The sequence below is a fragment of the Chrysemys picta genome, chromosome 3 (assembly GCF_011386835.1).
Source record: "Chrysemys picta bellii isolate R12L10 chromosome 3, ASM1138683v2, whole genome shotgun sequence".
Taxonomy (NCBI): domain Eukaryota; kingdom Metazoa; phylum Chordata; order Testudines; family Emydidae; genus Chrysemys; species Chrysemys picta.
The window spans coordinates 101984214-102007603 of NC_088793.1; the positions used below are offsets into that span (position 1 = coordinate 101984214).

The window sequence follows — 23390 nt, forward strand, 5'->3', positions numbered from 1 at the left end:
GTCTCTTACAGCGCCTGGCACAATAGGGGCCTGAGCTCACATGTAGCCTCTAAGGGTGATGCTGCAATAGAAATGATCTGATTACTTTTTTTATAAAGTTATTTCTGATTTTTTTTTTAAAGTTCTACAAAATACACAGGTAATTTGAATAATAGTCTGCAGAGCTGTACATTGATTTACCTCTCTTGGAAAAAAGGGCCCCAGGATTGAATAGCAAATCATTGAACTGAAGTTTAAACAAGCTGTTGCTGCCATTGTGAAGAGCTGATCTCTGGTAAATCTGCTTGACTCTTCACTGGGAACTTCTGGTCTGAACTCTAGAACTAAAGACATTTGTATTAGGCACAACTTCAAGCTGTCTGTTTACAAAAGATGTGCCCTCCAGGAATTCGGAATTAGTAACCTAAACCTATGGTTCAGGAAATGGTAATTGATGTTCTGCCATTAAAAGTAATAAAACCCACCATTTTATGAATATATTACTGCACCATTTTACAAGGCTATGTCTACACTGCACAGCTTACAAGCCTCGGTGCTGCTGTAAGGTAAGCAGTGTAGCCACTCTTCTTGACAAAATAAAACCACCCCCCCCAACGAGGTTTTTTCCCCCTCTGAGAGATAAAAGTTTTAATGAGGAAAGTGCAGTGTAGACATAGCCTAAGTGAAGCCCTCCCCACAACCCTATCTGTATAGCCTCTTGCACCCAGAGTCCCTTTGACTTCTGAGAGTCTCCCAGTGTTTTTCCACAGTGAGCAGCTTGCAGCATTAATGACAAAAGAATCTGCCACTGCGACTCACACATAGCTCCAAAGAAATGAATTGGATTACTTGTGGGAGTGAGAACTGTCCACCTAAGTAGTGGCTGCCTGATCAGACATCTAGCATATAAAGTTGCAGTGTTTTATCTACACAGTATTAATGTGCTATAAAAAGTCTGCACCTCATCCCTCACATACACTTTGTTTTACAGCCCAGAAACAATCAGCTTGCAAATAAAGATGTAAGAAACATTCAAGATACAGGTGTAGGTCATCTGCCAGCTCTTTGTATCCTTCAAGGAAAGTTTGCAATAGATAGTATTTAAATGTACTTGCTTTCTTTCTCTCCACTCCTCCAGGTGTATATTTTAAGTGTTCCTGATATTTTGCACTCCAGAATGAGGTTGAGGCCAGAAGAGAGTTCCCAGAAAATCAAAGATACCCTTTTGCTCTTTTTCCAAGGTGCAGTCAGATAGTTATTTAACAGGTCTGGCTTCCGGCTCCACTAGCCAGGCTTTCCATTATTTAGATAGGGTCGCAATTAGGGTCAGAGTTTTTAAATAGCCAGCAAGAAACTTTCAAGTTCATCCCTTCATAGCCTTTATAAACAGACAAAAAGCTCCTGCTGAGCTTCAGCTAGACTTCACATAAAGACAAAAAGCCAATTGAACACATTACCCCAGAATAGAAGATGAAATGGGTCAATTTCAACAGTGAGATGTAAACATGAAAGGCAAGAAGTGCCAGAGGGTGATCTTAGTGTAGTTCTAAGTTCTTCCGATGTGCAGAGCTTAGTTACAAAAAATAACAAAAGGGAAAAAAAGTGCAGACAAAACGGGTCCTCTGCCCCCAAAGTTGCAGTTAATCAGAAAAATCAGGTCCCACCTGAAGCAAACGCAAACCACTAATCTAAACAAAAGAAGTCAGCCGGGGTTTCAGAAGCGTTCAGACAATGCTTGGGTGAAGTAGTCACCCTATTTCCGGGGGGGGGGGGGGGGGGGGGCGGGAGTAGGAGGGAAGACATCCGCAACCCAAAAGGTTAAAGAGAGCAGGATCTGAAAGAAAAACTCTACTACTCCCACCTGGGGTTTGCAAAGTCTCCTGGGTCTCTGCTTCCTGGCTGCCCATAGCGAGGGGTCCTGGATAGCGCAACCCAATGTAGCTTTACTAGAGTACCAACGTCCCTCTGGCTATCCCGGTTTTGCACAAGAAAGAGATCCTGACCGCAGCGGAGAGCAGATTTAAGGCAGCAGCTTCAGATGTTGTTAGTAAATATGCTCAGCCCACCCTAAACCCAATCATTAGCCGCACGGGAGAAGCTGCTGATATTACCGTTCCCTCCCAGTTTTTCATTGACAGGCACATGCTGCTTCACTATATTTGCTTAATCCGCAAATCAGCGGCTTTAGTACATATTTGTCTTTTTTTCTACCCTGAGAATTTGTGAAGGGTTACAAAGAACAGCTGCGAATTTAACGTCACAGCAACAGGGACATGACACCTGATCACTGGAATCACATCAGTGTAAATGTTCTTTGTTTATTCTATCATTCAGTGTTCCAAACCGACAGACAAACCTGTGGGAGCAGCACAGGGGTGTGTGTGTGTGCAGCATGTAGCAAAGTACATTTATAGAATTTAGGACAAAGACTATAATGATCATCTAGTCTGACTTCCTGCATAATACAAGCCACAGAACCTTATCCAGTAATTGCTACATCAAGACCATAACTTCTGTTTGAGCTATGTTTTAGAAAGATATCCAGTTTTGATTTAAAGTCTCTGAGTGATGGAGAATTCACTGCATCCCTAGATAAATTGTTCCAAATGATTAATTACCCTCACTGTTAAAAAGTTGCACCCTCTCTTGCTTCTTGTTCCAGTCATTGGATCTCATTATGGTGGTACACCTACAGGAACTGTCTATAACTCAAGCTTCAATCATTCATGATGCCAAAAAGAGATGTCATTTCCAGTAGAATGTGTAGATCTTTTTTTGCTTATGCTTTGATCAGCAGTTAAATAGTTAACATTGAGATTTACAACATCATCATTAGGGTCAACATCTCCTGCAGATGAACAGGAGCAATTCATACTTTTCTGGGCTAAGGTTCAGACAGAAGCTTTGGATTTTTCTTCCATGTGGTGTAGACTGGGGCATTTCATCCCATCTTGAGGCCCTCTCCTGATGTGCTGCTGAACAGAGGGTCCACACAGACTGCCCATTCTCCCAAAGGTTTCCAGGTGTATATTGGGAAGCAGATCTAACTTATTCTGCTCATGTGAAGACACAAATAGGGCAGCAGGCCAGCTGTCCCCCTTTGCAGGAACAATGAAAGTGAGGAACAATTTTGGAAGACATCCAAAGAAGACAGGAATCTGGGTATGGCGGGTGGGTAGGGATGGATGTTACCTGTTTTAGGTTTTCAATAAAAAAAACCAGCGAGTAGTCTAATGTGTATTTCTGACCTGCTGAAAGTTAGTGGTTTCAGCCTAGGTTGGTTCTCTTTTAACTCAAAAGGAAACTTCTATAGGGTGCAAATTGAAAACTTTAAATTTCACAAAGCTTCAAGATAGTCTCATTTTTTCCTCTTACTTGTTCATTTGTGTTTGTGTACTTTTTTATGTTATAATGGACACTTTTCATGTACAGGGGTGGGCCACCCTATGCCCTCCCTCATGGCCAGATGTGGTACTGCAGGTACACCTCATCCTACATTATCCTACCTGGGTGTCAACAAGTGTGCTTACTCAGATCAGGGCAATGAGAACCCAAGCACACTAATTAACATAAGTATGTCTCCCTTTTAATTAAGCTCCATGAAAGGAGCAGTTGGAAATCTATTTAAAGGCCATTACCTCAGGACTATGGTTCAGAATTCCCAAATCTTAAAAGTCCAAAACAAAAGTCTCTCTGTTCTCAGTCTTTCTGAGCTACAGAAAGAGAGAGAGAGAGAGAGAGAGAGAGAGAGAGTTCTTACGCCCTCTTTCTGCCAAGATGGCTGCAGTCTCAGATAATGGGGGTGAAAGGAGGCTTTGTCCTACCCACAAGTTCTCTGCAGTAGCGGATTTAACATGGAGCCAATGGCTCCATGGAGCTGGGCCCACACTCCAGGGAGGCCCCGACCAGGCCCACTCTTCTCCACCCCCGCTCTCTCCTGCGGGGGGCAGAAGCTTGATGCTCCTGGCACTGAGGCTCCTGCTGCAGTTACAGCCAAGCTCCCCGTCCCCTGCCTCTTCTCATAGCTTGCTCCCTTCCCACCCTCCCCCTCCCTGCTGATCAGCTGTTTGCCGGCTGGAGGGTGGGGGATGAGCACAGCTGCAGCATGCTCACCTGGGGAGAGGAGGCAGGGGTGGGGCCTTGGGGAGGAGGGTGGAACGAGCATACCTATGCTGTGACTGCAGCGCTGCACAGCCAGGCTGAAAAAAGAAGGTGCTGCTCAGCTCCCCGGACTTTGCAGCTGGACACCACCTTCTGGGTCCTAGTGCTGGTTGAGCTCCCTTTTGTGTGCTGGGAGCCATCCTTCATCTTGTACAACAGTGAGTGCCCATGGTGGGGCAGGCAGGGCAGGGGGACAGAGGCAGTGGGGAAGGAAGGGGCATGGGATGGGGAAGAGAAGGGGATAGGGCAGGGATCGGCAACCTTCAGCCCGCGGCCTGCCCGGGTAAGCCCCCTGGTGGGCCAGGCCAGTTTGTTTACCTGACGCATCTGCAGGTTTGGCCGATCGCGGCTCCAGGCAAATGGGGGGCTGCAGGATGAGGGATGTGCAGGCCGTGGCTTCTCGCAGCCCCCATTGGCCTGGAGCGGTAAACCACGGCCAGTGGGAGCCGCAATTGGCCGAACCTGCGGACGCGGCAAGTAAACAAACCAGCCCAGCCCACCAGGGGGCTTACCCTGGTGGGCCACATGCCAAAGGTTACCGATCCCTGGGATAGGGGAAACGGGGGCCCAGCATGCGGATCCCCTTGGAAGTTAAGGGGAGCAACTAGTTGGTAACAACAACAAGATGGAGTGTGTTTGTAGGTGAGTGCATGAGTGTAATTTAGATCATATGCATATGATACAGTGTTGATTGATGCATGTATTACCAATGAATGTGGCGTTTGCCTTATTCCCCTGAAACATCCTGTGCAGTACTTTAAGAACAACAACCCCACCTCCCCTGCACCTCCCCCACTGAGCTCCAACCACTTTCACTTGGTCCCCCCTGCAGACTCCCATTGCCCCTGCACCTGGCACCCCCCTGTGCATCCAGATCCCCCACTGAGCTGCCTGCACCCAGACTTCCCCCCCACACTACCCCCATCTGGATACTCCCACACTAAGTCCCTCTGCACTTGGATCCTGCTGCAGGACTGAGCCTCCCTGCCCATATCTGGTGTGCCTGGCACAAAAGGGGCAGGGCCCCAGGGTGTTTCTGTGGCAGGCATGGTCCAGTGCTGTGTCAGGGTCAGGTTCAGTCTCATTGCCAAGTCCCTATCCCAGGGGAGGGGGAAGGCTGCAGAGTATTCTCCCACCTCCATGCAGTCAGTGGCCTGTGCTCCCCACTGCCATGGTGGAGCTTCCACATGTATTTATTATAAAAAAAAATCAGAATTTTAAAATATTATGCACAGAATTTGATGCAGAATTCCCTCAGGAATATGGGGCGCTGTGCAGCTGTGATGGTGGGACTGGGAAGGGGGTGCTGGACAATCGTGGATCTGTGGGTGGGGGAGCTGGGCAGGGGGTATGGTGTGCAGGGTGCCGTGTAGTTGTGGTGGAATGTCAGTGGGAGGGGTCTCTAGGCAGGGGGTGCTGGGCATAGGGAGCTGTGGGGGAAGTCTCTGGGTGAGGGGGTACTGGCATAAGGGCAGGGCACTGGGCATGGGGGGCAGTGTGGAAGGGGCACGCTGGCAGCGCAGGGCTGGGCGGGCCAGTGTGCATCTAGCAGTTTGGGGTTTGTAAATAGTGCCCTTGTGCTGGGCTGAGTGGGGCCACTCCTGCTGCGCTGCATCTCATTGCCCCCAACCGGCCCCTCACTCTGCGGACCGCCCCCCATCACATGCCCTATTTCCCCAATGGGGGCCCACAAATATGTTTGGCGCCGGGCCCACAAAAAGTTAATCCGGCCCTGGTTCTCTGGATGGGATGGCATAAACGTCTGTGTATGTGGAGAGTGATGCAGAAATCACTGTGAACAGATCAGTGGATCTATGTGGTGCGATCAGCTGATGTTATAAGCCAGGGCTTGGCAAGCTCTGGCACGCGGCTCGCCAGGGTAAGACCCTGGCGGGACGGGCTAGTTTGTTCACTTGCCATGTCCACAGGTTCGGCCGAGCACGGCTCCCACTGGCTGCGGTTCGCTGCTCCAGGCCAATGGGGATGCCGGGAAGCGGCGGCCAGCACATTCCTTGTCCTGTGCTGCTTCCCACAGCCCCCATTGGCCTGGGACGGCAAACCGCGGCCAGTGGGAGCCGAGATTGGCTGAACCAGCAGACACGGCAGGTAAACAAACTGGCCCAGCCCGCCAGGGTGCTTACCCTGGCGAGCCACGTGCCAGAGATTGCCGACCCCTGTTATAAGCCTTATTCCTGTGGTGCCTGGGAGGGTTGTGTCCCCAGGCCAAAGGTACGTGTAGCTGGGGAAACTGACTTGGGATCTGCACGGAGGGGGAGGATGAAGAGACTGGCAATAGGAGTATATGTTCAAATGGCAAGAGAGCTTGCTTTGAAGCTCCTTGCTCTTGGGGATCAGCTGCCAGAAGGAGCTTTGGCTATGGAGGGGGTGGATTAGGTCCCCTTACTCTTGCAGATGGTTTGCAGGGCGTGACCGCCATTTTAAATTCTGCATGGGATTTAGAGAAGGGGCAGGGATACAGTGGAACTTTAACACAGTCAGGCTGTATCAGAAATGTAGAGGTAAAGGGCAGTTTAGCAGCCACACATGTGGCTTCCTCTTCCCCTGTGAGTGGAGATGGGGGTAGTATTGGGGTCTCCTCTGTTGCAGCAGCTCCATTTGCTTTACTCCACTCAGGGGATTATTAAGGCTATGAGTGGACTAGAGGGAAAAGTGGTCCAAAAGAGGCATTTTTTTAGAATCTGAAGTGGTGGTTTTTTGTTTTGCTTGACCGTGAGGATCCCAGCAACACAAAGGGAAACCCCAGAGCTGATGAGAGAACACAAAAACCTGTTGGGAGTTAGAAACTGAGAAATGGTGACAATAAGGAAGGATCTGAGGTGTCTGTTTCCAGCCATGGGTCTTCTTAGGGGCCACCTAGGAAGAAATCCTAGCAGCAGTCACAGCTGGCCGGATTGATCTTCTGGGCAAGATTCCTCATAATGGAAAAATTATCTTAGGATGCCTCAGCGGAGATAGATGATTTGACCGCTGTATACAGGGAACAGGGACAAATGTCCAATTAGAAATGTTGTTGTTGGGACTCCTGTTCAAAGAGTTAGGATTGCCTCTTGCACAGCTGAAAGCTGTGATACATCTGCCGGGCAGCAGAGAATTCTGCTTCAACTTTTACTCTTATAGTCTAGTGGATTTTTCTCGGAGCAGTTTGGAATGAGGAGGGGGATTAGGGATTGGGAGTAACTGTTTTGTTATCCCAACCTTGATTAAACCTGTGACTACTTTCTTCCACAATGAAAATATCCATGAAGCAGATCTTCTGCTCTGGATTCCATGTTACATTAAAGTGGCACAGCCTCCAACTAAAGCTGATGATTGATTTAGGGTTTGAATGGTGAATTATAGGCCCCCGTCAAGGCTGATTCCCCCCCTATGGCACTGCGAGTGTAGAAGATGGGGGGCATGCAAGGATTCTAAAAATTAATACTGGCCACTCCAGGCTTGTATTAAACTTCCAAGGTTACAGCTTCTCTCTCTGACCTTGGATGGGTAGATGCTGCCACCACGCAAATGCAACAAAACAAAACAAAACAAAAAACAACCCTTTGAACCCAGGAAGGAGCACTTGGGAATTCCTTCCTGTGGGGTACCCTCAAGCCCTTTCACCCCCCCTCTGGGGAAGAGCTGAGAAAGAAAACAAAGGAAATCAGCTGTTGCCACCAGCTAATTAAACAACATATGTACAAACCTCTTAGGACACAAAATCCATTCTTGTTCTTAAAAAAGGTAAATTTTATTAAAAACAAAAAAGAAAGAAAATACATCTAAAAACTCAGACTATTGCTAGATTTTAAAAAGAACCACTTATAAGGATTAAGCATCAAAATAACTTACTTGAGGTCCAGCTTAAAGGTTACAAGCAAAACAAAAGCACCTGGGGTTAGCATAGAGGAGTCCACAAGCCTTACAGAAATAAAAGAGAGAAACCTAATTGCATCTTCCTAGACATTTCCTGATCTACTTACATATCTGGGGTTTCAAATAAGTAGTTTCTAGGTATGATTTGATGATTTTTTCATACCTGGCGCAAGCTTCTTACAGCATTGCTGCTCTGTGTCTTCTCTCCAGAGAGAACAACCACAGACAGACAAAAGGGGAGTCTTGTTTCGATTATAAAAAATTCTAGCCTTCCCATTGACTCTTTTGGCCAGGTGCCCACTCACTTCCTTTTACCTATGCATGTAGTCAGACTTTATAACCCTTTACAGGTAAAGCAAGTAGAGAACAACTACCAAGAGGGATTTTATAGCTAACTGGCTGGCTGGGTGTCCATAAAAGGGAGCTACTCCTCCCCCCACCCTTCATTTATCACAGCCTCATTGAACTTTTCCAGGGTTGCAACATCTCCACAGTATATTTTATTTAAGTTCTGAGCTGTAGGTATCCCAGGCAGCCATGCATTTGTTTTACCTGTGGCTCTACAGAGCATTTTTGTGTGGGCTGTGAGGTGAGGAAGTGCACGTGCAGTGGTTCTAATGCACCCAAGATTGAGATCGCAAGGATTGCATTAGATGCAATATATGTAGGAAAAGTGGACATGTTTGAAGGCAGTGCCCAGAGGTCTGGAACAGTAGGGAAAGATGTCATTCCCAGCTATTCAAAGACCCTTCCTCCTTTCCTGAGCCAGGGAGGTTAGAGTTCTGAGCAATCTTGCAGGATTGATGAAAGCTCCATTTTGAATGGAAAGCCTTTCTACTTTTGAGGGAAGGACTGACTTGGTCCTTTATTGATACATGATTGGGAAGGGGTCAAGGTGAGGAAGCAGGAACCATTGATAGCCAGGAGTCAGACAATACAGATGGGGACATGAGCACTGGTAATGTGGGGGAGACTATTAAAAATGGGGAGGAGGAAAAAGAGAAACTGGAAAAGGAACATTTGTTATATAGGAATTTTATATAGGAATCCCAGTGTGATGGTTCTCGAGGTATCCAGAACAGTGAGTCACTTCATTACCCTCTTGCCTCAAGCGTGAGAGAGGCACTTGCTTGTGCTTAACCAGGTGTCAGCTCCTTGACACCACCAGTCTGTTAGCCATCTAAGCCTCTCTGCTGAGCATTACTACCGCTTACTTTGTTTGCAAGTTAACAATAGATGCACCCCAGAACCAAGCCCTTGGAAGGGTTCCCTGGTAGTGTCCAGCCCCTCATCCACTGAACACTCACAGAAATACCAGGTCTGCTGTCCCCAGGGTTACAGTGTACTCACCAACTTGTATTATTCAACTCAGAATCATCACCTTGCTTATTAGCACAATACTTAGATAATTTTTAGTGAAATCAAGGACAAGTTTATTACCAAAGATATGAGAGATAGTGAATAAGACAATGGAAACATAAGATTACATATAAAAGAAAATCATAACATGCTTTCTAGAAATTAAACTTACCAGGATAACTTCCTGTCTAAAGTAGTTTACCTCACCCCTAATGTCCTCTGCAGTATTTCAACCATGGCTAGTTGTGATCTCATTTTCACAAATATAAACACAATGTCCATTTACTCCCTAGGTGCAGGATGACAGGGTGTCTTCTTTATTCCCCAAACATAGTCCACCAAACCTTTGAAGTGTTTCTCAAGATAAGGTTTTCTTTCCCCACTGGATTTCCCTACCTGTTAATTCCTTTCTGAAATTCTTACAATCTTTCATCAGCATTCAGTTTAGATGGGTGAGGGGTGACCCATTGTGAATGAGACAATACTTAACTTACATTTCAACAGCCAGATAGATGACTACACATCTCTTTGTTTGACAAACAGTTTTTTGTCAATCTACCTTGATACTGACTTTAAAATATATTTCCAGTATACATAACTCTTTACATAGTGTCTGTACATATATCTCCCAAGAATACTAATGACCCATATGACAATGGCTTTCATTTAAGACTCACATACCATTCTATGGTGAGCTATAATGTACAGTCCATAACAGGTATATTCCTATAACCCCCTCAGCAGTTGGGTTCTTTGGTCACACCCAATCAGCCAGGATGGGTAGGCAGCTTCTGTATACAACAGACTCGTTAGTTGGGGAGCAGGTTTAAATGTGGTCATCTTCAGGAACATAAGAGATGCTTGAAATCAGACAGAGAAGGAGAGGATCCAAAATCCAAAGAGAATACTGAGGTATAGTAAGTGAGGATGACCTACAGTTGTCCAAACCACACAGAATTTTCACAGTTCAGACAGTAATAGGTTTTCTGTATTTTCTGTGCCCAGGAAACAAGAACTGTATTCTAGGGGTGATGTTTTGGGTGCTCAGAGGACTGGAAGAGGAGACCATCTTTTTGGTCCACAGGCTCTGATATTTAGTATGGAGTAGTGGTACTGTCTTATACTTATGCACTATTGGTGCAGAGGGTGGTAGCACTACAGATGCAAAGGGGGTTATTAATGGATTTCTGTCATTTGTGTGTGAGGTATCATGTCACCATCTGTGACGCACAGTATCAGAAGCTGAATGTACGTTATGCTGAAATCTGCAGCAAGCATCTTCCAACCTAAGCCCATAGCTTCCTTCCCCCCATCACTCCCTGAGCCTGTGTCATACTGGCTGGTTTGAGCATTGGCCTGCTAAACCCAGGATTGTGAGTTCAATCCTTGAGGGGGCCATTTAGGGATCTGGGGCAAAATCAGTACTTGGTCCTGCTAGTGAAGGTTGGGGGCTGCCCCCCTCCCACTCTAGCCCCCCTCCCTCCATCACTTGCTCTCCTACACCCTCTTTCAAGTGCTCGTTTTCACAGAAAGGCCCAAACAGGCAAATTTATTGTTTTGACAGATGTATTATGCTAAGTTCAGGTTTTATTTGTTACAGGACACTAGAGCTGGCAGCAAATTTAGTCAAAAAGGGTAATTTAAAAAAATGAAATTTCACAAAGGTTTTCATGATTCTTTCCCTCCCCTCTTCCCATTTTTCGTAACCAGCTTCATGTTTTTTGCTCACTAAAGTTATTGTAATTTTATGTGTGGAATTAGGACCACATATTATCACAGCTGCAATGGGTCCATTAAAGGCCCACTCCTGAAGCCCAAATACAAATCCATAGAGCACAACCACAGAAATCCACACCTGTCCAGATACCTATAAAAATAAATCTGTAGAAACTGACTCCCACATGTATCTACATGCAGATACACACGTATATTTATGTGTACATATCTAGCATGCAATAACACATATACTTCCACATTATTTATTATTACAATTGTTGTTTAGTGCCTGGAGACTCCAACTAAGATCAGGGCTCCAGGGTGGTAGGTGCTGGACATACACATAAGAAGAGAGAGTCTGCAACAAAGAGTTTATAATGTAGCTAGACGAAGGTGGGGAGAAATGTATGATACATTGGTTCTTCTATTATTTTCATTGTTTGATCTAATACATACCTTTTTGGCTGAGCATACTTCCACCTACTGGATAGAATATATATTGCATATGTCATTCTATAGTTCCCTGTATAGAGGTGTAAGGAACCTCATGGTCCACTATTGGTTGCCTCCCATGATAACCTGGATGGAAAGGAGTGGGGTAAAATGCCACCAATGATGTGGGTACTAGCAAGGTGATAGAGGGATACATTGCATAAAAAGGACGGAGCATTCTAATTTTGGTTTCTTTAGTTACAAAGCTGTTGCTATCAGCTTTTGTTACCTCCCTCCACCCCCCAAACATCTGTTTTTTGGATTTGTTTCTGTGCTTTTTCATTCTCAGAATTTCCCAGTGTGTGTATTTTACTTTGACTCTTTTCTGAACACATTCATAGGCTTCAGAAATCTTTTCAGACACAGCGGAGAAGAATATATATACATGCTGAATACTGATACGTAACATTCACAAGGTGTGGGATGTTTCCGGTTTAAATGCATCTTGTTAACAATTCCTTTAATGTGGGAATATCTGAAATTCTTATAGTAGGTCCTAGGGTAGTTGTCATGTTTTTGAAATGTATCTGGTTTCTGACATACAAATGTGTATTTAAGAATTGTTGCTAAATCTCCAAAGTCTTATTTTTACTTCTGAATTAATTCACACCCATATGTCATTGTCAAAGTTGGTTACTGAAACAAAGGGGAAGATCTTCAAAGGCAAAGAACTTATTTTATCTTATCAGGGTGGTTAAACACTGGAATAAATTGTCTAGGGAAGTTGTAGAATCTCCATCTCTGGAGATATTTAAGAATAGATGAGATAAATGTCTATCAGGGATGGTTTAGACAGTATTTGGTCCTGCCATGAGGGCAGGGGACTGGACTCGATGACCTCTCAAGGTCCCTTCCAGTCCTAGAATCTATGAATCTATGAATTTGTGCCATGGAAAATGTACCCCAAAGTTACAATATAGTTCTGTAGTTCTTGCTTTATTTGTAAGTATTAGTCTCATTTTACTGTTGGTTAAACTGAGACATTCTTCAAGACTGAAAGTGTCTTCCTATATGCGTGAAAAACACTTGGCATAGTGCAAGCACTACTAGCATAGAAATGACAAGTGACTTTTACCAGATCACATAGTGAGTTTGTGGTGGAGCAACTGGGAACAGAACCAAGATGGCCTGACTCCCTCTCCCCTGCTTTAACCACAATTGCATCCCAATACCCATATCATAGTCGAATTTCATCTTAGGCTGTTGGGCTCTCAATTTATTTGTTATCTTATACAAAAAACTTTGGCCTTGCAATGTTTTTTTAATTATTATTAATACCTGCATTACAATAGTGCCTGCAGGTTCAAACCAAGATCTAGGCCCCATTGTGCTAAGTGCTGTAACAACACTCAGGGACTTGCTTACGCTGCAGCCACGGTAGTGGCAGAGCCAGGATGTACCTGTACCACATAGTGACATAATAGCGTATATGTTTCCTACAGTGACAGAAGGGGGTTTTCCATCAATGTAATTAATTAACCTCTTTGAGAGGCAGGAGCTAAGTCAACAGATGAATGCTATCAACCTAGCTGCATCTAAAGTGGAGGTTAGGTCAACCTAACTATGGTGCTCCGGATGCAAAATTTTTCATGGCCTGGAGCAACAGACCAGAGGGCTGATCTACACTAGGAACTTACATTGGTTTAGCTATGCCTCTCAGGGGTGTGAAAAATCCACATGCCTCAGAGACGTAGCTATACCTACCTAACCCCTGGTGTAGACAGTGCTAGGCCAATGGAAGAATTCTCCCATCAATCTAGCTACCACCTTTAGCTACCCCTCCCATCAGTGTAGGTAGTATCTACAATGAAGCACTAGAGCCGCACAGCTGTGCCACTGCTCTAGAGTTTTAGACCTACCCTGAGTCAACCTAATTTTAAAGTCTAGACCAGCCCTATTGTCCTTGCAACTAACATTTTACAATCTGAGGTCAGGGTATACCAGGGGAAGCGGCGTGGGCCGAGGAATGTGCGGGCCACAGCTTCCCGCTGCGCCCATTAGCCTGGAGCGGCAAACCGCGGCCAGTGGGAGCTGCAATCGGCCGAACCTGCGGACGCGGCAGGTAAACAAACTGGCCCAGCCCGCCAGGATGCTTACCCTGGAGAACCGCGTGCTAGAGGTTGCTGACCCCGGGTTATACTATTGGGCCAAATTTATTCCTGGTGTAATCTTTGAAATGAGAGGCTTTACAATAGCAAATAACTAGGCTCATCACTTTGTAAAGAGGCAGCACCTTGGGCTGATTTTGCTCAGTGCTGGGCAAGAGCATAATGGTGCCATGGCTGACACTGTGTGCTCTCACCACGTTGTGTCAGCAGTAGCTGCAGGTGCTACAGCCACTTAGGGCATGTTTACATGGTACTGCACTGCAACGGCGCAGCTGTACTGATGTAGCTGTGTCGCTGTAGCGCATCCAGTGAAGATACTCTATGCCGATGGGAGAGAGCTCTCCCTTCAGCATAATAAAACTACTCTGCCAATGGCAGAAGCTATGTCGGTGGGAAAAGCTCTCCTGCCGACATAATGCTGTGCACACGAGCGGTTACGCTGGTGTAACTCTGCCACTCAGGGAGGTCATTTAGGCTATGTCTACTCTGCACTTTCATCGTTAGTGGACAGTGCTTCATCAGTGGGAGACACTCTCCTGAAAAAGAAGCTACTGCTCCTTGTTGGGGGTGGTTTTGTTTTGTTGTGAGGAGAGCTCTCTCCTGGCGACAAAGAGTGGCTATGCTGCGTGCCTTACAACGGTAAGTCTTTAGCGGCACGGCTGTGCCACTGTAAACTGTGCAGTGTAGACACAGCCTTATTTGCACCCATGAGAGCCATAAATTATGCTGACATAAGCTGTAGTGTAGACATAGTCAGGGAAAGGTGTATGGGGGGAGGGGGGAGGGGAGTTGAGCTGTGTGAATCACTGATCTTCTTCCAGTTTGCTGGCCCATGGGAGAACTGACAAACTGCAGGGCTTTGTGCAGAAGGAAAGGGGAACTCTGAGCGCTGGGACCACAGGAGATCCCAGAAGCAGACATGCCAAACCCGTTGAAAAAAACACAGAAATTGGGCATGGTTTTGGGTTAATTGGCTTGAGTTGCTTTTGCCTAGTTTTTGGCTTTTAGCTTGTTGGGTTTTTTTTGTTTGTTTGTTTTTTATCAGCTCCCAGCAAACAGGGGTAAGGGGCAAGCAGGGGAGAGAATCGGGGGTGTGCACAGCGGGTCCACCACAGTCCCAGCCTGCACGCTGGGGGATCCAGTCACATCGTGTTGGGCTTCTTAGGGACTGGCTTGTTTTGAAATGGGATTAGCTTCATTTTTGGCTTATTGTGAAAGTCGGGGGCTTATTTACCGCGTTACAACTGGCAACTGTGCTCCCACGAGGGAAGCAAGAGAGCAAAGGCGGAGCGGCGCTGAATCCAGCAGGGCTGTGGGGAAACCCTCGGACGGGCCGGGGTCATCTTCTCCGAGGCGGGTTCCCGCCACCGGCGGGGTTTGGCCCGGCTCCGCCAGAGGCTCCCACCCGCCCCGGCATGTTCCTGGGGCAAAAAGTTCTGGCCGAAACACGTCACTCGGCTCTGTGGGGGGAGGGGTCACAGCCACAGGAGGGCGGGGGCGGGTTTTTTTCCTCAGCAACGCTTGTGAACGGGAGTCGGTGACAGAGAGCGGATCAGGCAGTTCCGAAGACACTTCTTCCGGGAGCGCGCGGCAGCGCCGGGGTCCTCGCGCCCTTAAGAAGGCGCCGCCGGGGCCCCGCCCCCTCTTTCGCTGGTGACTCGTAGAGGCTGCGGGGTAAGTGGGAACCGGGCCGCGGCGCGAATTTAACCCCCGTCCCGGGGGCATCTGCGGGGGGTTGTGGGGGGCGGGGCTGCGTCCGCCACCGCCACTAACCTTCTCGTTCTGCCGCTTGTGTTTCAGCAAATCCCGGGCGGGAGCGACCCCCACCGACCATGGCCGAGGAAGGGTGAGAGCCGGGGCCGGGGGCGCAGACTGGGGGGTGGGGGGAAGGGCGCCGGGTCCCAGTACCTCCGCTCGGGCGCCCTGGGAGGGGGGCGCGGTCGCGCGTGGCCGATGCCGGGCCCCGCGCGCGCCACGTGCTGCCGCCTGTGGCTCCGCCGGGCGCTGAGCGCTCCTGGCCCGGCCCAGGCCTGCGCGGCCTCGCCGCGTGTTCGGAGCCGGGTGGGAGGAATGGGCGGCGGGATCTCCGGGTCGGGGGCTTCACCTGCAGCGGGGGAAGCCGGGCTGTGCAGCAGGGTTGTGTGGACCTGCGCACCCCACCTCCGGTGTGTTATTGCCCCGGTGTTTGCAGGGAAGGTCTCCGGGGTCCTAAAGCGGGAGGCTGGCAGGTGAGCGCGGAGTTATGTCTGTGTTCAATTGTTTAGCATTGTTGCTGGAGGTGTAATGGATGTTAACACCGCCCTGCAAGAAGTGCTGAAGACCGCACTCATCCACGATGGCTTAGCTCGTGGTATTCGTGAAGCTGCCAAAGCCTTGGACAAGTAAGTCTTATTTTGGGGCTATGTATTGTAATGAGCAAATCTGTTTAAATATTTGTTAATGTAGGTGCAGTACCAGATTTGTATAGGTATTTGGATATATATTAGCATGAAAAGGTTTCCACTTGTAATCTGGTCCCACTAACGAGGAGACTATCAGTCCTTCTGTCATATGTAAAATGTAAACCCTCAAATTACAGGTAATGGTCCCAAGATGCTGGGTTTCCTGTGCTTGTGTTATGTAGTTGCATCATGTAACTGAGTGCACCCAAGCAAAAATTGCTTTCATGAACAGTTGTGGGATAGCACACGCAACATGATTGGAGTTTAGGAAATCTTAGTCTGCGTGTAGTTTGCTTGAGTCTCTACTTTAAATGTCGTTTTACTAGTATGGCCCTTGTTTTGGAGAGCTGATAGAGTTGTTTATAGACAGTTTGAGATTTGGGGTCTACTAAACTTAATAGTGTGCCTTTAACTGGGGATAAAAATCTTCTCAAGATCTCATTGAGAATAGGTCTATTTGGGAAAACTTGTTTTCAGTTTTTTGGTAACCTTTAATTTATTTTCTGGTTTCATTCGACGAACTTCTGTATAATATATTGCAAATAAAATCTTATAAAACAGAACATAAAGCTGAAACTTATTATGTGTCTGTTACCAAATGTGGTATGTGAGTTGGTCTCAGAGCACACACTTAGTGGCAAAGTAAGATAGAGATGCATATGTGAATAACCTTTTTAGGTTTAGGTATATAATAGCTTTCAAAACTCCAATAAAACTACAGTGTTTGAATGATGACTCTCAAAAATGTCGGATACCCCTTCACTCTTTTTATGAGTGATAAAAGTAGTCTGACAAACCTGTAAGTTTAAGGGAATAGACTGAAATATAATATAAAAACAGGGGCGAGAAAGGAAAAAGACATAGACTATGTACAGTCAACTGCCTGAAACATACTTTAGGAAATACAATTATATTGCCTAAAGAGACATTGCTTTTTGAGCTGCCTATATGTAAAACTTTATTTGTTGTAGGCTGGGTGGGGGATGGAGGGGTATTAGCACAGGACCACAGTTAGTAGTGATATTTAATAGGTGGATTCTTTTAAAGTGTGTTAAGTACAATACTAAGAGCCTGTTTTTAGCTGTATTCATCTCTTCAGATAATCAGATGTGTGGTGCTTGATGCAATAAATGAAGTAGCATCATGGTTGTAATCAGTTCTGGGCGTAATGACTGATGCCCCTGATTCCAATTCTTGCACGAGGGGGATCAGGAGAGATCAGTGCCAAACCCATGCCCATGATTCAGGTGGATCCTCAGTCAGACCCCATTCTTTTTCAGTGGTGCCCTCCCCCACCTTTATCCAATATGTTATTCATAGAACTTTTACTTGAGAGATTGTGAACAACTACAATAACTCCATTCCAATTGCCCTGGGTGGGAGGGGGGGGTAAAATTGCATACAAAGTTCAAACAACTCTAGTCATCTTAACGGTCAAAATGCATAAAGTAAAGATATAAAATTCATGGCTTGTGCCACTGTTGTTTTTTTTTTCCTTGCCTGGGCTCCTGTAACTGCCTTCTTTCAGGTCTCCCTTATGCTCATCTTCCTCTTCAATCTATCCAAAAAAGTATGTATAGCAATAGTGTACAGAGGCCCTAATTAAACTTGAGGTCCTGTCATGATAGCTGCTGTGCAGACAGGCAGACAAGATCCCTGCCTTGAAGAGTTTATAATTTAAATGTCAAATATAACTAGTGGACATAAATTTTTACTTCACAATCCTAGTTGTGCTAATGGATTGCTGTCATTTGAACTACACCGTGAAGGCCTCACTCTTGCAGTTGACTGCTTGTTGTAATATGGAGGTGTGCCTATATGCAGTCATTTGCAGATACTGGGATCTAACTACACTACACTACATTAAATCAAGGGCAGCGGTTCCATGTAATCAATGGTTTTTGAGATTGTTTTCAAAACTGAAGGGGATTCTTGTCAGTTAAACCATGAACTCTGATATTGATGCAGTAAAACCTTCTAAAGCTTGATTAAAAGTATTTTATTCTCTTGTAAACTGAATCTCAACATATTGGTGGGATCAGATAGGTTTTACAAAAAGTGGTTCATTGCAGGCAAATAGACATTGAATATTGTATTTTAGTTCATGGCTTAATTACTAATGAAAATCTATTGACTTTGGAATAACTTGTGTAACTTGTGTATAAATGTTCTTTATATTAGACGCCAAGCCCACCTTTGTGTTCTTGCTTCAAACTGCGACGAACCCATGTACGTAAAGTTGGTTGAAGCCCTTTGTGCAGAACACCAGATCAACTTGATAAAAGTGAGTATTGAAACTTAAGTTACAAATTTAGAGCTGTATTCTTCAGAATCCTGTTAGAGCTGTACAATGATGATAGTTTGGCTCCCTCTACTGATATTTGTGAGGAAAGCAGCCACAAACGTTACCCAATGTTTCTGAGTCTACAGCAGCTTTGATCTTATTCTGATTGCATCAAGGAAAGTGCAGTTCTAACATACTAATGTCTTTAACAGGTTGATGACAACAAGAAACTGGGTGAGTGGGTAGGTCTCTGCAAAATCGACAGAGAAGGAAAACCCCGCAAAGTAGTGGGCTGCAGTTGTGTGGTTGTCAAAGTAAGATGACAAGTTTTTTTCCATTTGTTTCCTCAGTTTCCAAAAAAAAAGTAATAAACCTAGAATATAATTTTAAATAGAAAAATATTTCCACTTTGTAAATTCAGTGCCAATTCTCTGTTCCAGAAAAAAAAATTGCTTCCTGTATTGAAAAAAATAGGCATACATGAGTTAACATTCTTATTTATAATTAACTTTAGTGGTATTTTTAGCAACAAATAGTTTAGCAACAAACAGTTTTTTAGTCCAGCTCAGTCTAACATTTTTTCTTTTGTTGCTGATTATTTTATAATGCATAACTAGAAATTTGAGTACAGAATTGATAGAAAACATTAATGTGTTAGCCTTAAAACAAATTTAATATTACCCTTTATTGGAAGAGGTCTGGTTCTATTTTAACAAATAACTAAATGCCAGTAAATTATGTCTGCTTAACTTGAAAATGTTCTGCAGAAATCATTAGGATGGTGCTGGCAATAACAAAGCCATGGTACGAGCCTTAAAGACTTGCTAGTCCTTGAGGTCCCTGAAAATGGCAACATCTTCCATAGTGGACAACACTAATGGTTACTCAGATTATTTTCATATTTATGTCATTGTTCTGGATTTTAATAAATGGGTTTCCTATGACTGTTAAAGCTTTCCCACAGATTCCATGTTATCACAACAATTAGGTATACTTGCCTACATTTTACCATTAGGTTCCCTTAAGTCTCGGGGCACTCAGATACATTGTAGGGACATTGAAGGGTATTTTGGAAGAGTAGCAGAGTATCTGGGAAAGTGCAATCCACTTGTGGTTGCTCAAGGAGCGCAACAAAGAGATGGTAGAAGCACACTGCTTTTGAACACACCATTGTTTTTGTCAAAGTACAGGGGATTATTGGTGTGTTTGAGGGGAGTCAAGGATGGGAACAGTCTTTCAAAAATACTGTGTGTATATAAGGAAGAATCTAGCAGTTAGTATACATGTTTATCACTGGATACCTTTTATCCCAACTTCTGCACAGCTTAGTTTCTTCAAACAGTGGGAAGTAGATGAGGTGTGTGCAACTTATTAGCATATTAAGGAGGCTAAAGTGAACACCGAGAGTTTCTGGTTGTTACTGCTGACATGAGGGTGTGTACATGAACAAGTATATACATAATGTACATCATACTTGAAGAATAAAGTTTGTGTGCCTGTATTTTGAACTGCTGAATCTATTTGAATATCTTCCACTAAAGTTTACCCCAACATAGCCAAACAAAAATATATTATAATTAATTTAGCCTGTAGCTTACTCTGAACAAAGATATATTAATTTCCAAAGATGTCTGTAGTCCATTAATTTACTCTTTTTTGTATTATAGGACTATGGCAAGGAATCTCAGGCCAAAGATGTAATCGAAGAATACTTCAAGTGCAAGAAATGAATGAAAAATAAATTTTGTCAAGCCTGACTAAGTTGTCTGTTTTTGATGGGTGGCATCTATCATGATCTTTCAAGCTCAAAAAGTACATTTCTAACCCCTCTTTTCATCTTAGGTCTTTTGAGGGTAATTTATCATTCATTCAACTATATCCACTTAATTAAGCAAACTCTTGCTATTGATTGTAGAGAGAGCCTAATTTCGTTTTGGGGGGGGATTGAGAACCTCTATTGCAGTATTGCGGCATCTGTGATGAAAATGTGGCTCCCTCTACTGAAACAAGTGAGGAAAGATGCCTGAATTGTTACCCAAATCTTCTGAGATGCAGCAAAAATTCTTTAAAACTAGCTTTTTTTGATACTTTTTAATTAACACTGGATACATTTTAAGTGTTTTCCTATCTTTTGAAAACTTAACTACACAGTCCTAAAGGAAATTCAGGTTTGAATTAGAGATTCAGCTCAAATACGTTTTTATAATGGGCTGAATATAAGTAAATTTCACCCCAACCTTTGGGAGCTCTGGATTTTGCTTTCTTATGTTTAGATATGTTCTGATGAGTTCTGGCTTTGACTTCACTCTGAACCAAAACAAGTAATCCTTGTAAGGTTCCATTATAATAAGTGAAATGCTCAAATTATTTTGACCTCTTGACCATACTTCTTCTCTACTTTGTGTACTGGCTGTGGCTTATGCCTGTGAAAAGTGAATGTTAAACTGCCACTGTTCTAATTAGATTGCATTTTTGTTAGTGTGGGGAATGCACTGACTGACTTGTGAGGGAATTTATAGGAACCAAGCTGATACCTTCATGCTAATTAATTGTGAGGTGGATTTCCTTTATATAATACTCTGAAAATGTCTCCTGTTGGAGTTACAATTTTCAAAGTTGGCAACTAGATATTGTAATTAAAACTTGTGACAAAAGCTGGACAGCTGCAAGAGAGGATGTTAGCCTTAGAATGATAAAAGTCCCTTTTCCTGTAAGCTGAGGAGGAGTTGCCTCAGGTCAATTAGGGACACCTGAGTCCAATTAAGGGCTGCCTGAAACCTAAAAATTCCTCCTCTGGTGAGGAGGAGAGACAGGCATCTCTAGGATGAGAGGCTGCTCTCCTCCCTACAACGGAAACAACCAAAACTGAATACTTGTTTAGAGGAAGGACTGACACCCTGGGTGCATAACAGGATGATGCCCCTGAGGTGGGGGAGGGATAGGTATCCCCCTTTATTTTGTTTGTGAATATTTTTTGTTTGGTGGAGGAGTACTTCAAGGCCTAACTTGAAAATAGTGATAAAGAAACAGTGGGAAGACCTACTGTCCAGAGTGGGGATTTACTGCAGGCCCTCCCACCGCCAGATGGGGAAGTGCCTTAGTTTGTGGCTTGTTTAGAGTTGATAGAAAATATTTGCATTCCAAATAGGACATTTTATCAAATGAGAAACGTGCAAGCCAAAGAGTATAAATCTGGTTGTTAATATTTGTCCATACCTTCTCAGGCCCATTTATCTCCAACTTTTTGCAATAGTTTTTTTTCAATTTTAGTTCAGGTTGGTTAAGTATTCTGAATCAAAATCACTTGCATACTCCTACCACGTGCACACCACTGCTTGGAGTTGTGGTCTGAAAATAAATCTATAAGCTTGATTATGTAGGAGACATGCACTCTAACTATTTTAGTATTTATTACTGTGCAAAACTATAGAGAAGAAAGAGCCTTGGTCAAGTGTCAAAAATTTTATCAGCAACAAAGTTGGTTTTACTCTTTCCTAATCAATGAAGCCTGCTGTCTTTTGACTGCTGATGGGAATAGATATATCAAGGTTCTCAGGCATCTGTAAGGGCTAGTATAACAACCTAAATAGAATTACATACACAACTACAGCTGCAAAGCTGAGCATTCAAAAGTTGGGAAATGCCAGAAAAATGGTTGCCTGTACAACCATAATTCTGCTGCCTTTGCATATCCAGTTTTCTTCACAGGATTTAGGCCTTATTACACAGAATGGATATTGCATTTTGAATGAGCAGCTCTTTTAATTCTGTTATGTGATTGCTGGATATTGCACTATGCCTTTCATACCAAATACCGTTCAAATACCTGCTCTGATTACAGAATTATTTCCGAATAGTTTTTTTTCTGTGGGACTCTGCTGTTAGGAGTGCTTCACAAACATAAATTAATCTTCACACCACACACACACCCCTGGTGGATATGTCTACACTCCTAAAAGACCTGTAGCATGGCTGCTGCTGGCCCAGATCAACTGACTATGCTTGTGGGGCTATAAAATTGCAATATTGATTGGACTGACCCATGTGGGAGGGAGGGACTAAGAGTCCAGGCTAAGCCTGAACTTCTCCACTGCAATTTTTAGCCCTGCAACCCAACTCAGCTGACCCAGGCTCTGAGACTTAGTGCTGTGGGTTTTTTGCACTGTAGATGTACCCTCTGAGGTGAGCTGGTATTCCTATTTTATAGATGGGGAATTTAAGCATAGAAACCTAGATCCATAAGAGGATAGGTGCTACTCCGATCCTGAAACCCTTCTCTGCTCCTGCCTAATCAGAAAAAGGTGCCTAAAATCCCATGGGATTCCTTAGTTAAAATCTAAGCCTCTGCATGTGTGCATACATTCTGTTGCCTCAGTCTAGGTCGGTGGTTCTCAACCTATTTATCGTGGGCTGCATATGCAGCTCTGTGTTATGTGAGTTGCATCCACACACTATATGTACTACCTGTATGGTCCTGAGGATGTAAAATGGGCTGCAGCTGTGTACTGATAGACCAGTGGTTCACAACCCATAGCCCAAGGTGCACGTCATTGCCTAAGTAGGCTCCCCAAACTAGGTTGTCTCCTACCTATCTTTGCAGAGCCTGAGCCAGTAGGTGTGCTCAAAACATGTTTAAACCTGCACAAAATGGATGCAGGGGTGTGAGGCTGGCTTCCCTTTAGGTCAGTGGTTAGGCACCTTGCCTGTGGTGTGGGTGAACCCAAGTTCATTTTCCCCTTCTATGTGATGTGGAGCAGAGATTTGAACTTGGGCTTCCTACCTTCCAGAAGTGACATAGCCATTGAGCAATGGGGTATTCTAGCATTGGGAGGAGGGCCTCTCATTCTTGTGAAGCTGTGTATGATGAATTATTAAAGATGGGTTGAGCCAGGGTGAGAATGATTATAGTGCAGTGATTAGAAATGTCACCTGAGGAGGGAGACCCAGGTTCAAATCCCTGTTCTGCATCAGGGAACG

The 23390-nt window shown here is 44.7% G+C and overlaps 2 protein-coding genes and 4 non-coding genes across 15 annotated transcripts in view; 5 read left to right on the forward strand and 1 right to left on the reverse strand.

The window, feature by feature from the left end:
• The window catches only part of SLC18B1 (solute carrier family 18 member B1), a 125836-nt gene extending 123718 nt beyond the window's left edge, over positions 1–2118 (reverse strand). For 6 of the 10 annotated variants that reach the window (XR_010599665.1, XR_010599664.1, XM_065588660.1 and 3 more), the window contains exons 1-2: positions 1841–2116; positions 181–323 (exon numbers count right to left, since the gene is read on the reverse strand). Coding sequence is in view for 7 of the 10 variants with exons in the window: in XM_065588660.1 (XP_065444732.1) it covers positions 181–323; positions 1841–1886 (189 nt within the window). In the remaining 3 variants the exon portion in view is untranslated. Of the gene's footprint in view, positions 1–180; positions 324–1840 lie in introns of all 10 variants that reach the window. The other 4 variants (XM_065588666.1, XM_065588664.1, XM_065588663.1 and 1 more) reach the window with 4 other exon arrangements.
• A 12317-nt stretch (positions 2119–14435) lies between these two features.
• RPS12 (ribosomal protein S12) lies at positions 14436–20170 on the forward strand. Its single transcript, XM_005280296.5, has 6 exons — positions 14436–15362; positions 15489–15534; positions 15953–16069; positions 18311–18413; positions 18626–18727; positions 20081–20170. The coding sequence occupies exons 2-6, from the start codon at positions 15521–15523 to the stop codon at positions 20141–20143; spliced, it is 399 nt and encodes a 132-aa protein (XP_005280353.2). The 5' UTR covers positions 14436–15362; positions 15489–15520; the 3' UTR covers positions 20144–20170.
• On the forward strand, positions 16852–16926 carry LOC112061659 (small nucleolar RNA SNORD101). Its single transcript, XR_002890339.1, has one exon. It is a non-coding gene; the product is annotated as a small nucleolar RNA SNORD101 (small nucleolar RNA).
• LOC112061688 (small nucleolar RNA SNORD100) lies at positions 18472–18560 on the forward strand. The gene has a single exon (XR_002890350.1). It is a non-coding gene; the product is annotated as a small nucleolar RNA SNORD100 (small nucleolar RNA).
• LOC112061685 (small nucleolar RNA SNORA33) lies at positions 19138–19271 on the forward strand. Its single transcript, XR_002890349.1, has one exon. It is a non-coding gene; the product is annotated as a small nucleolar RNA SNORA33 (small nucleolar RNA).
• Positions 20171–20382: 212 nt separating the features above from the next.
• Positions 20383–20467, forward strand: LOC112061692 (small nucleolar RNA SNORD100). Its single transcript, XR_002890351.1, has one exon. It is a non-coding gene; the product is annotated as a small nucleolar RNA SNORD100 (small nucleolar RNA).
• The last annotated feature ends 2923 nt before the right edge of the window (positions 20468–23390 follow it).

Coding starts and splice junctions, on each gene's coding strand:
- RPS12 (XM_005280296.5), top strand. Junction 16,070..18,310: donor GCTGCCAAAGCCTTGGACAA/GTAAGTCTTATT, acceptor TCTTTATATTAG/ACGCCAAGCCCACCTTTGTG. Junction 18,414..18,625: donor ACCAGATCAACTTGATAAAA/GTGAGTATTGAA, acceptor TGTCTTTAACAG/GTTGATGACAACAAGAAACT.